Genomic DNA, 15,222 nt, shown 5'->3' with positions numbered 1-15,222 from the left:
GACAAGAATCATACCTAGATCTGCTCCTCACAGCTGAAACCATTTACCTTTCAGCAACTGCTTCATATGAAATAAACTCAAATTATGTCCAAAATAATTCTCCTTTCCATTCTCTTGAAGTGAGATGACAGGACTATCTTAAAACTACTTAAACACAAGAGGGTTCCTCCTCCCTCCTCCTTATTTTAATTAAGAATGTAAATTCTCTTTCATCACGAACACTCACCTAACACAAACAGTGCCAAGCTAACAACAAGGAAAGACATTACCTCTTTGTCATTTTATATCAACTTCAATAGCTTTACCTAAGCATCTTTAAATATACTACAACAATAGGCTATTCTGACATTAGAAATAAGGTAGAACCTTAGCTGTACCAATGCAATTTTATTACTGCAATGACCCGACAAGTGAACACTCATATATAAATGCTTCATACAGTATTCCTCTGTCAAAATGCTTGTTCCTTGTGAATATTTTAATTTAAACAGGCATTTTAGGTACCAAAGCAAAAAATACTGGTGATGTAAAACATATAATGATTCAATTAACGCTGAGTTACTCCATGCATGAATGAACAATTTGACCTGGGCTTAAATACAGTATTTTAATAACGCAGCTGCCATATTCATTGGTCTCTACATTTCCTGAAAACTAATCTGCCAAACAAGTTTTACAGCGTTAATCTTCTGCACTTCCGTTCTTGGAGTGCTGAGTTAGTAATGCTCCACAACCACACATTATTTCACTTATTTTTTTTTTTAGAACATTTACAGATAATGCAATTACAAATTTTTCCAGTTGAAGAACTACTTTTATCAGCTTTAGGCATCTGAGTGGCAGTTACTGGTTTCTAGGAAGCTTGCGGTCAGTTTAGGCACTAATTCTAAAATATTTTCATACACTTTTTTAATAGGTATATGTGGTTTTGCTTCTGCAGTTTTGAGGCATTTTTTTCCAAGAGGTTGTCAGAACAACAGATGTTCTGTATTTCAAAACCTTTGTAGCACTATATATTTGTTGTAAGACATTCAGAAAATAAAATTATTAAAATTATTTTCACATAAAACAAAAAATTCCATGCATTAAACAATACGATTGGTACTACTCCAGTAGGAAGTGCTGGCCCTGAGCAAAGCTTCACCTATAATACCAAGCAACTTCAGCTGGAGTCTAACAAATCACAAAATGTGCATTAGCCTAGGCCCACAAGAGCAATTTTTTTTCTCCCCTAACAGTTTGTTTTGTTTCAGGCTAAAATTACAAATACAGAAATAACCTTTGGGCAAAACCGAAGTCAGGGTTGCTTTGGCTAATTCAGACCAATTGAATCATTGATAAAATTACTGATGTGCGAAAAGACGTAGGATGGGTCGATGAAAGACTACAACAACTTCGGGTAAACATTTGCAAGTTCAGGTACAAAAGTGACTAAAAAAAATAAATAAGAATGCTGTAACTGCAGATGACAGCAGCATTACAGTTAATATTTAATCAGGATATTGTGAGAATGTTCAGTAGTGGAAGACAGGATTAACATATTGCTTTAAAACATTCCATTACTTTCTGCATCTGTTTACTGATAATAAAAGAAACAGCTGTTCTAAATGTAACATCAACAGGTGTAAACCATTCATTTGAGATTCCAAAACAATAATTCTCCTCCATTTCCTCCTTAGTTATTTTGAAATGACATTATGAACACCCCTCCTATTAGCTTACACAATTAACCCCTAATTGTTTAACCTCTCCACACGTCCGCAAAACATATACATGTGGAGTTAGCTTCCTTCTCGGTTTGTGCAAAAGGCTCTGTTCTTCTGCAGGGCACATCCTGAACTAATGCACCAGATGTGTCCCATAAAACGGTTGGTCACACTATTCAGCAGCTTTCCTTTTGCAACTGTTCTATATCAAATTTACTGTAAAAAAGCATCGTAATTACGAAGTAACACTGTATCAAATTCACAGACCTAATATCTCACTATGTTTAGTTAAACTATGAATGATAATTGAGCTTGAAATTGTATATTTACTTTAAATAAGTCCTCCAAATCATCTGCAACAATGTGTGCTTAATTCGAAGCCATTAACAAAAGATTTAACATTTCCACATTTATATTCTCCATAATTTCAGATATGATACTCCATACTTAGGGAAAATGACATGGAGAGAGGAAAAAAATAAAAACTACTTCTGGCAGCTTTACAATTGCAAAATTAAATGGATGTACCTTAACTAGCTTAGAACTGTTAACCCAGGCTGTTAAACGCTGGGTGCAAAAGAAATGAAACATTCAAAATCCTTCAATATTTCTGTTGCAACCAAAAAAATCAACTCAGTATTATAGATTTATTAAAACAACCCCCTAAAATCCTATCAATCTAAAACCAAGCTTGCTTTATGCAACATTAAACAAGCTCTGAAAAACAGACATTACAATGCTTTTGAAAACCTAAGAAAATGGTCTTTGATGCTTACTTTCATGAAAACAATACCAACATGTATGTAGAAAAAAAGTGAAATGGAAGGAAGCCACTTGCACAAATTGAGACTGAGAAATAGGTGGATAGATAACTATACAGTGTGTTGCTTAGGAATACTGATTCTACTACTAGATATTTTAGTTATTCCATATTCAAATATGGAAATACAGAAGAGCCCATTCTAACAAATCACAAAATATATCATAGATTTTACTGTCACCAACGACTTCTTAAGTGCTCCTGAAATAAGTCAAGTGTTCCTCTGTTTTTGCTATTATTTCCTGAACTGCTACTACCCATAGTAAAGGATAAAAAAACCTACACGAATACTCAAAACTTCTTTACACATGCACTTAAGTGAGAGGAAATGGAAACTTCAACATTAAGATCCCTAAGACATTCATAAAAGAAATATGCAAAAGGTGCTACCTCCATTTTCATTCTTATACCCATATTTATATGGAAAGAAAAAGAATTCTTTTTTTCAATGAGATTTTCCTGTATTTAGAAAGAAAACTGATCTTCAGTGGTTTGCTATTTAAAGAATAAGTACCTTTTCAGAATTTGGGTGAGGTGAACACTTGAGCTGCACACCAATCATACAAATGTTCCTCCAAAAAATACACACAACCAAAAGATTTTTTGCTTTTCATTATGAGATCATGCTTTAGCCTGGAAAGCTCTACATTATCAAACAGGGAACACTGCTACCTGCACTAGGCATATTTTGGGAAGGCAAATATGCAACACAGGAGGAGCATCATAAGCAGTAACACTTGGACCTGCTGGAATGATGCTCATTCATGGTCAACCTCAGACCTGCCTATTTAAATGGCCATTTTAAATGGCCAAAACTGCACAAAAATAAAATACCAGCAGAGAGCAGCACAAACACTAGAAGCCCCCTGAAATGCCCCACTATGACACAGTCATTATTTCCTTCTGTCCACACTGGATAAAACAAGGAGAGACCCACCCTATCCAAAGTGATCTCCCTTCAGCACAGTATCAGAAGAAATCACAATTTCAACAACTTCAATTTCAACCCCCAACCACTCCAACCATGAGCACGGCAGCAGGGAGACACCTGGATTGTGCTACAGCACCCACTGCAGTCACCAGCCACACATCTATCCCCAGCGTCCCATGGAGACAGAAACAAACTGTACATACATGTACCTAAGGAAGAAATCCACAGCAGCCCTCTGAGGCACAGGACAGCAAACCCGGCCAGGAGTGAGGGAAAGAAGAGGGAAGGACCCAGCTCCCAACCACCTCCCCTAGTACACCTACACCCACAGCAGTGCCTGATGCTAATTGGCTCCAATAGCAATTAACCCCCCCCTTCAGCACTTGCAAAAAATCAATTAACCAATCAGTTTTTATCCTCAGCCTAGGGCCTGAACACCTATAAAACAATTTGTCCTCTGCAACGGTACTATTATATCAAAGCACTTGATGTTGACTCTAATCTTATCAAAGATACTGGCATTTGCTCCAGTAGAATTAGGATACAGCTATTTTACCTTTTGAAAAGAACTAGCCAGGATTAATCTCATTAAATACTACACATTTTACTCCTAATCAGCTAAAATTAGTGCACATATTCATTTAAGTCCAATAAACTCAGTTTGGAAATAAATTTCTGTTCTCCAGCTTGCCTTCGGCTTTTCTCACTGTAATGGTTACTCTCTAAACTCTTGCAGTTTGTATCCAAACAGAATAAAAATAAAACTATAACCTTATGCATCCACTGCAAGGCCAGGATCCTGTTTCCCCCTTAGAGCCAAGAGTCACGTCTCCTTCCTGTGTCTCTATCCACCTTCTCACGTCCATTCTAAAAATTCACATCTTCTGCACTAAGTGACATTTACAGCCAACGAGCACCCAGTCTTCCAGTGACATTCTCATCTTGTGCCTCTCTCGCCACTTAAGTTTGGAAAGATATGCTGCTCGTGCCCTCTGATCATCCTAGCTTTTTTCCCCCTCATCAGTCCCCATGCTGCCCACACTCCTTTGGTACCCATAACCAGAAAGGTGTTTTATTCTTGGCTGTGTCTTAATTCCCAGATATCAAACTTTATCTCATTCCAGAAAGAGACCTCTCCTTCCCAATTTACACTGAACTACCACGACACAGCACTCACTCAATACCCTTCAGCTGTTCCCAATCTGATCTCACATGCATGGCAGAGGTGGTGAACAGCAATGGAGGAAGCTGCAGGTTCTTGTGCTCCTCCTCCTGCACAGGGTAAAGGATACACACCCCAGGACAGCAACAGGAGAGCACCTTGTTTACTACCACGTCTTAGCTCAGGCCTTTGCACCATTCTGCCACATATTGGGAAAGGTAATAAACAAAACTTTCCCATGCATTTGCATTCTATGTCCCCTAAACCTTCCTCTGCATGCCTCCTGGGCAAACATCAGCACTTGTGAACAGAGCAGAAGTCCACATGTGCCAGAGCAGACGAGAGTATCCCCCTAAGCAGCTCACTCCAAATGCTTGTACATGAACTCTGCACTATAACAGAGCTACTTTGAGGCAGACACACCGTAATTAATGTGGTTAGCTAAAATGACTGCTAGAGAGTGCAGTTAATGTTTTCTCTATTTGTATTTCTGTATTTACCTTTCTCCAATTAGAATTTATAAACATCTCCTCTATACAAAAAGGATGAACTTAATTAACCACAGAAAAATATAATAATTACATTTCAGTTCAGAATTTATATGCTCTCATGTATTGCTGGGATGTGATCTCTTAGTTCACCAGTTTGGCATTGTTTGATATAGAGCCACAGATAATTTACACTTTCAGATTGTAGATTTGCTTGTCTGGTCTGACACCCCTGGCCACAAACCAGTCTGCACTCAGGCCCCTTTGCCAACCTTCACCCATCTGCCTAGCAGCCATAGAAACACTACAAAGCTCAGCCTAACCACCATGTTTGCATCATGTAGAGATTTGCTACAGCAGAACAACTGTGGAGAGACAGGATTTTTCAGGTGGTCGTTCTTGAAACTTTTAAAACATATTATTCCACAGATGTTCCATCTGCTGTGCACAGAAGGCATAACTGGGCAGATTAGAGAAGCAGATACTATTTGAAATAGAAGAGTAAACATTGCCTGCCAGTAGAAAGAGAATGAACAAGTTTACCCGAAGCAGTAGCTCTCTATACACCAGACTTTGCCCTGATTATGCCACATTCTCTTTGAGCAAGGACTGCTTATGTCTCCCAACCCCAAACAACTCCTGTATAGCACTGCACCAACACACATATCTGCATATGCTTTCAGTGCCAACCTGCACTCTGTGACTCTGCTCCCTTCAGCTTTCAAGTCATTGGCCAGTTTTTGTTTATCTAAAGTTTTAAGAGTGTACTATATTTTTAAGAATCATACTTTTGTAAGCTAAGGTTAAAAATACTCTGAATTATTTGCACGGTTTAGAGAAAAGCTTTTTGAAGCCTGGACATGAGGTCTTCAGCACTCATTTGTGCCAGTTAACAACTCTGAAATACAAATGCAACACCATAAAAGTGTAACAACAATAATTGCATATGGCAATGCCACATTTAAATACCTACCGCTATCTGGCATTCCTTTGAAAATTAACATTTTATATCCTTAGTACAATAAACTTTGCCAGGCTCTCATGAAAGCAAGTTCTAGCCACTTCACATCTAAATCTTTTTGACATACTGATATTTTCTAAACCTGCAGCAATAAGGAAAGCATCAAAAAAGTTGCGAACATTTCTTTAACAAACTCTTTAAAAAACAGTGGTAAACTGTTTCTCTACAGTATTTATTTCCAGTTTTAAAGTAGTATTTGAATTTAAATAAAGAAGTCTCTAGAGTGTGAACACACGATAATGAAAAGGCATTATACAAAAACTTTGCACAAAACATACTGAAATTACAGAGTAATGATGAAAATTAAGCAAGAGATATATGATCCCAAACAAAATGTTCCATTTACTCAATAATTTCCATGGAGTTGTGCTTGTCATCTTCTGGAATATCTGCTAAGTGACAACAAAAAGGACGACCATGAACACAGCCTTTATTTTCCTTTCCAAGCTGTTGCATCATTCTGTAAATTTTGTTTTGTACGTCTTCTTTTGACAAATGTAATGGCAGCTGCCGAGCTAAACGTACTGCTTCTCCCTGTGGAAAGGAAAAACAAACACAAAAAGTCAACAGTTTTAAAGTACCACTTTTTAACACATTAACATGGGGCTACCACAAAGTACAAATTCAGCACATACTGTTTAAAGGTCCCTCTTCTCTTTTCTGCTGATACATATTCCGAATCCCAGAAATCCAAACGTAACTCTAAACATATCTTATCACTCATTTAATGACACTCGTACAATGGAGTCACACCAAGTCAATCTTCTGGTCATGCTTGTACTCTTTCCTTTAGGGTCCACTTTTGCAACGTGCTATGTGTTCCTGAATATCTTATTTCCTCTTGGCACCAGTATCGGCTGAAGATGTTTACCAGTTCACAGGATACATTCTACACCACAAACTTTAGAACTAACATAAATGAAGTCAAACAGTCAGCAAAACAAAACTGTAAATATACTATAGTGAAATTTTGTATTAAAGTTGTATTAAATATTGTCTATTGCATCCAGTTATCTCTCAATACTAGAAAGCAGAAGTGACTGCTAAACACAATTACTGAAGCACCCACCCTCAAATAATCAAGCAACTTCAAAAAGAAGTAGTCAGTTTTTTTGTTTCCTCCTCCAAGATGGGCCTTGCTGCCATTGCTTTCTCTTCTGTGATGCCCAGACAGAAAGGGAAGTGGCAGGCAACCTCCCTTTACATTGTACAAACCTGAAAAAAGCATTCATAATCTTTTAATCTGAATCTTCTCAATTTGTTAGTCTGGAATCTTTTCCCATGCCTCCAAGTGGAAAAAAACATCACTGTGGATTATTTTCTACCTAGGAAGGCTGCTGCTTTAGGCACCACACTGTTCTTTTTTCTGGGTCTACCAAAAGAGAGCAAAAACTGCAGACATGCCTGCTCAAACATAAAACTTATGATAGAAGTTGCAATTCTGAACACAACAGTGAATGGTGTTTCCAGTGTTTACCCCCCAGAATGGCAAAAAAACTCAGTGCTTATTTGTCATTTTTTTTTTCATGACAGCAAACCATATACTTCCCAGTTAGTATTTAATATTTTCCAGCTACTGTTACTGCTGCACACGCATCTTCTTTCTAACAGTTTCTCGCAGGATCACCAGTTTGGCTAATAAGCCTTCCTTTGATAATCTCTTGATATATACCTTCATATGTATGTGTGTATATCTACATATATCTGTATACAGATACACACACGTGTGCGTGTGAGAATATCTCTCTCTCTATATATATATATAAACCAACTCCATCTTCTTCAATCTGACTGATGGCTATTTGCAAGCTGAGGAAATAAAGCTTCCACCCCCAAACCAAGTTACAAATCATTCCTGTCTCAATATGTAACTCATCTCTTGTTTAAGCTTCTTTCATGAGTGCACAAGAATGGTTCAGTAGTACACAACAGAATAGCAGCTGTAAACTTACTGCTCCCAAAAAACAGGGAAAGGTTTGTATAATAACTGTTTAAAAAGTGAAACACATATTCTGTATAAATGCCTAGGTCCCATTTTGAAGTAACCCAATTCAGGAAAGCATGTTAGCAAGCACTTAAATAAGACTTAGCATTTATTTTGGTAACATTTTTGAACAGAGATCTTAAGAACTGGGATTAAAGATAGCATTAGTGAAACATCTAGACAAGAAGTGACAGAAAATTACTATTGTTAATTACTCAGCTTCAACCAGTACCACAAATATTACTTGTTTCTGAAACTTCACGCCCATTATTTTCTCTGGATGGATGATTTTATCTATTTGCATATCAAATATTAACAAGAGTCATTCCAGTCTCAACTGTTGCATAATAACTTCTGTAAAGAAAGAGATTAAAGATCCTTTTACTCAAGTACCATGTTTCTGGCAACTAATAATGGTGCCTGCTTGTGAAGAACACATGGTTTCCTCTCTGCCAGGGCACCCAAGAACTTAATAACATATTAAACAGAGTGGACTTACAAGGCCCTGTAGCTTGTCAGTACGTACTTCCTTTAATTGCCGAAGTTACTGATGTTAACTAAACACAAGCATTTGCAGAAGCATATGGGTTTCACCACATGCAACTCTTCATTTGTTACTTCAATGTCTTAATTCCAGGGACTGCTTGCTTTTTTAGCAAAAAGAAAAAGTGTTTCTATTTGTCTATCTCTGCCCTTTCTTTAAATGAATAATAGGTATTCTTCTTCAAGTGGTAATGGTGCACTTTCTGATTTTCACAATGTACATCTCTTTGAGCTTTACATGAGAATTAAGCTTCAACTAATGCCTACTTTTCATACAGTATTACCTTAGACCATTTTATAACTTCTTCACAGACTTATTTTTAAAGGAGTTAAATCCTGATGACTGTTCTGGATTCAACTGCCTTCTGGACTTCGAAAGCAAGCCCATGGCAGTTTCGTATTGTAACATGGAGAATGTCTTTCTAGTCTGAAAATGGCCTATGTAGAATCACTAGGTGAACACCAGCTCTCAGCATGTATTATATCACATTGGGTGACTGGTTTTGGAAATATCTGATGGAAGTATTTTGGTAAACAACGCAAAACCCACACACCTCAGAGAGGATATGACATTCTCCTTTTCAAAAATAACATAGAACAGAACTACCTTAACTAAAACAGAAAGCTGAAGAAAGATTTTTCAAGCTGTTTAAGAATTAGAAGCTTAGCTGGCTAATACTTAAAAGCAAACTTCTGTCTTACCTCCAAGTAATTTATCACTTTGAGAGGCCTACATTCATGTACTTCCTTTGCATTTCCATCAACTACTGCCTTCAGAATTTCTTTCAAATCAGAAATACCATAATAGGGCAGACAATTAGCTATCCCTTCTATTTCCAGATGGCATTCTGCACCTGAAAATACAAAACCAAAACAGTACTTTATAGACTGCTATCATTTCTATTCTGGAACAATTCAGAGAAAATTAAACCTATACAAAAATAACTTAGTAAATTAGTCTCACAAATTCAATACAATTGGGAATTTTTTTTTGCTCCTCCCTTGGAATGAAAAGCATTTATTTGTCCAATCTTTCATTATGATGTGTGCCTATTCACATCACAAGTGACTCAGCTTATTTTAATTCAAATCCTAGTTGGGACTGTTTAAATGCTTGAAACATTTTGCAGCATTTCCAGTCTTGAACAGCGCTTTAATTAAAGTTTTTGTGGCTTTAATTAGAACACACATGAAATTACAACAGTAGAAGTTAGCAACAATTTTTTTCAAACTAAATTGTGTTTTAAGTGTTGGCACTATTTCTTACATAATTGGTTTAAAGATCTGTAAAGTTCAAATATTTTATCATAACAAACGCTTCTACTGAAATAAAAAGCAGTTTTTTCTCCTACCACAGCAGTTGAAGAATTCAAGCCCATTTAACTGTTTGCATGACCAAGGACTGTTTGATGGTCATTAAATAAGAGCACAGCTGAACAGGAGGACTGTGCAGGTTAAAAATTTTCCTAAGTATGTGCGTGTCACCAGGTAAATAGCGCTGCTGGGCCTTTTTAAGCTTAAGGGTAAGAGATACTTTGACCAAAGTGTGAATTTGATATATGTTTCCCCTGCCAACAAACCATATAATCTCCTTCCAGCTACATATTTAACACTGCTTTAAACCTGAAACTTTCTTTTCTTTTTCACCCAGCATTGTCTTCCTCTGCAAAAACAGATGTGTTTTTCAGGTACTGCTGTAAGCCTGTGATCAGATTCAGCTTAAAGCAAAATGTTAAACTACCTGAAAGTTTGCCATTTTCTAAAGGTGAGATAAGATGATGTACTATGCCGATATTTCCCCACAGAAAAGGTTGCCAGTAAGAGACAGGAGCAAAAAATAAAGTCTGATTTTAATCTCCTTCAGCTCTTTTAGCTTCATTTTTATCCCAATGTTGCTTTAACAAAAAGCTAGTTTTGAGTAACTGTTCCAGACCATTTCATTATGCTGCTTTCTCTCTAAAATGAGAACTTAGTCTATTTAACAACCTTTCAGTAACCACCTCTATATGCAACCAAAGATGGGACACAACATTTTGTCAAGTTTCAAGTGTTAGGATTTTCAGCTTAAAAATTTATATTTCTAGTGCTTCCTCTTAAAATTTCATGGCAATGAGGTTCTGAATTTGTGATTTTTTTTTTCTTTTTGCAAATCCAGTAAACCCATCATACACGCTAACAAGACTGCTAATGCTTGATACTCTTCAGTTTTACCAATGGAAATCTTCCTGTCTGCAAATTCTGACAGCCAGATTTGACTTCACCATATTGCTTATTAATCTGAAAGTCAAAGGGGTCTCTGAAGAATGTAACATCAGAATAAATAATCCAAATCCTGACTAAGAGAAGTTTTCTTCTTTGGTATCTGTTTGTGTGTCATTCTCTTCCTCTGCTTACATTCTTCAGACTGAAAACTAACCCACCGCATGCTGATTAACATATAGTTATCTGGAAGTCTTTGCAGGAATTCTGATACTGGCAACATTTGATGATATAAGCAGATGTTTGAGACTCAGTGTACTTGTAAATTTTTGACAAAATATACATTAAGAGCTTAGAGATTTCAAACAGCAGTTTCCACGGTAGTTTCTATGAAATGCTTTGCAACTTCCAAGTAAAATATTTCAGAGAATAAACTAGCTTCCAATTGACTAAAAATGTGGATTTCTCATTGCTATGAATTTCCCCTTTCTCTTTCCAAACAAAGCACTCACAATCATCTTGGGCTAATTCTCTCTTGACGGCCAGGAAAAATACTTCGCTTCCAGCTGCCACCTAGATTAGGTGACACTATAAGACTATGTATCTTCCAGTCTACAGTCAAAATCAAACTCAAGTTTAGTACCAGCACGATTTTTCCACTGGTCAGTTACAAGAGCTGAGGCAGCTTATATTACCAAGGAAGATGAAGTATTTACCAGTTACTGCCCTGTTAGGTCTTGTAAGCACATTCATTGTATATACATATGCTGTGTACACATATGCATTTGGGCAGACAATTCTAGCCTAAAAGCCTGCTTTGGAGCATGGCTCAAAGCCCACCATGGTTACAAAAACAGGTTAAATGGGTTCCTTGCTCTCAGTCCCTTTCCAGACAAGAATTCACATCTCCCTATTGGACTTTCACGGAGGGAAACAGCCAGATGTGTTGTGAAGGTACATATAACAAACACATCTTAAGAAGAACTGGATGGAAAGTAATCCATCTTACTTCTTGAAATGCTTCTCTGTATGTAGGGGTCATTGCAAACTATACCCAGCAAACAAATGCCTGGCAGATCTCAGAATACTGAGTTAAGTAAAAGCAAACAGACCGCTTTCCCCAAGGTAGCATCACTTGACGTAAGACCAGAACATGAGAGGGCGGGAGGGCAGTGGAAGATGGACTGGAGCTCAGTGTCACAGCTTTGCAAATCACAACTGTCATGTTCCACAAAGAAACCATTGATTTTGCCTAACTGACATGAGTACAGCAAGAAGCTTTTTCTCAACTATTTCACAACATGTTTTTCACTGTCAGCTACCCAGAGAAAAGCCTAGTTGAAAACTCATTAGACTGCTGAACAGTCAATATAAAGAGAAACAAAGAGGTACTTCAAAAGATCTTAATCTACCAAAAAGAGAAGAAAGGGCATGTCCAAGATGTAGGACACCTGGAATGACTTTGGCTGCAATCAGAGTCTTTGAACAACATGTAACAATGGTGAATTACATTCCTGTCTTAGGACATGACAGCATTCAAAGGACAGACTTATCATCAAATAGACAAGTAAGGTCGGGAACTCTCACACTCTTGTAAAAACTATCCAAAGGTGTGCTAAGGTGAAATTCTCCAGCTGCTCTCGACATGTCTCCACAAATGGCAGCGAGCTGTGATGGTATCATCCACCACGCAAAGTGGCAACCTCTGACTCAAACCATTAATAACATATCCTAAAGAAATAAAACTTTTCTGAGGCAACTTCTAGTTCAACAACATCTGAGCAAATGTCCATATTTCAGGCTGTGTCTGAGTTTAAAAAAACACAAAAATAGTTCCTGAATTCAGACAGTGAATAAAAAAATGCTTCTATAAGGGTGGTAAAGAATGTTTTATGAGATGAACTTGTTCTGTCAAAGTTGAGAAATCCTATAGAATACTCAGGCATAAATGGGACAAATCACTCGTGGTCTGCAGGTCACTTTCTATAAAGATTATACAAGAAGAATCTATAAATTAAAGAACCTTAAATTGCATAGGGAAATTCCCAGAGTGACACATGTGAGGAGTGTTAATAATTAACATCTGTGTTTCTAAAGACAGCATTAATGAGTACTTGTGGAAGATAGTAGCATATCTGTAGAAAATAGCATATTTGAGGGATGAGTTTAAGAAAATAAGAAAAAGGAGCGGCTGCTGAAGTATTAAGTAAAAATCCTTAGGTGAGTCGGGAAAAAGGCTGGGAGAAATTCCATTTGTTTGCTGGTATTTCTACCTTCATCTTCAATGGTATGTTCTTTTAATAACAGAGGCTGTAACTGCTACGATGTCATCAGCAGAACCTTATAAACGTGACTGACAAGCCTCAGATGTTATTAATGTTTCATTCAAATAGTTAAAGTGCAAGACTGGGACAAAGAACTGAATTAGATTCCCATTCTTCATAAGAGCTGGCCGTATGGTACTGATCAAGTCTACAACCACAGGGCATCGACCTGCATAGTGCGTATAAAGCACTTTTACTTTCAAGAACTGCAAACCACATGAGAACAGTTTTCTCACAAGATTTCATTTCCTTAATTTTACATACTTAGGAACACAGGCTTGGAAGACAGTTACTACTTCATGGTTACCGTGTTCAGCCCCTTGCTGTTATATTGTACAATTATGCTCTTAAACTACCAATCTTACAACTAGTTGTCCATCTCCTGAACCACAAGACTGGCCAACCACCTATAAACTATCTTCAAATTTTCACATTCAATTTATTCACATACAATTTATTCATATCCAGTTTATATTAATTAGATTTTGAGCAAACTTAGGATAGCAGGAAGTGAGGGGGAAAAAAAAGAAAAAAGGTATGTGTGCAAAAAGGCTAAGCAATAATCCCTATACTGAATAAACCTTTTAAGAGCTGCCTCTTAACAATATGCCTTTATTCCTCTAAGATTATCACTATGAACACCTCCTACAAAGTTTTTGCTATTTATCTACAGATTTAGCCAGTGAGAAGGAAGTTCCCTTGGTTTTGCTGTGCATGATTCACTAAAGAGAACAGCTTAGACTCTGTTCTTCCCAAGAGCCAGGCTCTGAGTGAAGTTGCTCTACATCCCTTTTTTGTATCTACCCTTAAAAGATCCCATATGCTACAGTAGATCTGTCATCACTGTACATATGTGGGGATCTATAACACAGGAAGCTATAGCATTTCTAACAGCTCTTACAGGGAATCTTCTTCTGAGCTGTCAGCTAGGTACTACCTCCAAAGATGTTTGCTTTCCTTGGAATTCTGCTAGAGAAATTCTAGTCTGTAGAACTGACCCTGGGTGGGTTGCCCCTGGGTCTCCAACAGCATCCCTATAAATCACTCCTCAGAAAAATGTATAAACATTTGATCTCTCTTGCTAAGTTAATAGGATCTCATATGAAACAGATTTATTCTGTGATTGCCATAGAGGCATTGAAAAGTAGGCCATTTCAAAAAAAAGTTCACATTGAACCCTATCCAAGGTGTGATGGTGATCCTGTCACCCTCTCAACTGGCCCCTTTAGGCTCCATGTTACAACCCTGATATGAAAGGACGTCAAAAACCAGATCCAGCTCCTTACTGGACCTCCTCCACTGCTCAACAGCAGTCAGCTAAAGCACATGCTTCAGAAGATTCAGCAATTAACTATCACCTTGAAAGAAGCTGCCAGGACTAAGGAAATCTCAACAGTTTAATCTAAATTCTGTCAGAATAGCAATTAAGGATATAGACATCTAGCATTTTGAGAAAAGAAGAAAAACATACAAGTCAGGGAAATGTGGATTTCAGAGCATTCTTTGAAATACTATTCAAGTTTTCTGTTCAGCTATCAGTTTCCATTACTCAGTGCTCTACGTAGAACATTACATTCTTTGCCAGGTAATAAAATCTCAGTATTAAGGAAAGCAGGATGCTAGGGCTTCAAATGATGTAGAATACTATGATCTACATTAACAATTACTTATATAATTAAATCAGAAGAAAAAAGATCCAATATGATTATAAGATTTTAAAACCATCATACCTTCTATCACTGTTATCTGGAAACCATTTGCTACAAGCCTTGGATCTGACAAATAACCCGAGCCACTGAAACTCCGGGAATCCTTCCGCATTTTATAAAGAGCAGCCATATACTGAGATCCACCAAGAAGACTGGTGAAAAAAAAAAAAGTCCCCAAAGGGTTAAAAGCCAAAACCCTTAATTTGAAAATAAAAACCATGAGAAAAGTAAAGAGTAGTTAAGTGATTAAAAGTGAAAAAGATTTTTAAAAGCATTCTGAAACAGTAATTTGTTTAAAGAAATGAAATAGCAGCTAATCACATATCTTTAAAAGG

At 37.1% G+C, this 15,222-nt stretch overlaps 1 protein-coding gene across 7 annotated transcripts in view; it reads right to left on the bottom strand.

The window, feature by feature from the left end:
• Positions 1-6,279: 6,279 nt before the first annotated feature.
• The window catches only part of PMS1 (PMS1 homolog 1, mismatch repair system component), a 43,196-nt gene continuing 34,253 nt past the window's right edge, over positions 6,280-15,222 (bottom strand). For 4 of the 7 annotated variants that reach the window (XM_065069849.1, XM_021286683.2, XM_005501717.4 and 1 more), the window contains exons 11-13: positions 14,909-15,039; positions 9,358-9,509; positions 6,280-6,662 (exon numbers count right to left, since the gene is read on the bottom strand). In XM_065069849.1, the coding sequence (XP_064925921.1) occupies positions 6,471-6,662; positions 9,358-9,509; positions 14,909-15,039 (475 nt within the window). In that variant the 3' untranslated portion in view covers positions 6,280-6,470. The other 3 variants (XR_002412618.2, XR_002412619.2, XM_021286684.2) reach the window with 3 other exon arrangements.

Source organism: Columba livia, chromosome 7 (assembly GCF_036013475.1).
Source record: "Columba livia isolate bColLiv1 breed racing homer chromosome 7, bColLiv1.pat.W.v2, whole genome shotgun sequence".
Taxonomy (NCBI): domain Eukaryota; kingdom Metazoa; phylum Chordata; class Aves; order Columbiformes; family Columbidae; genus Columba; species Columba livia.
This window is presented reverse-complemented; position numbering and strand designations above follow the sequence as displayed.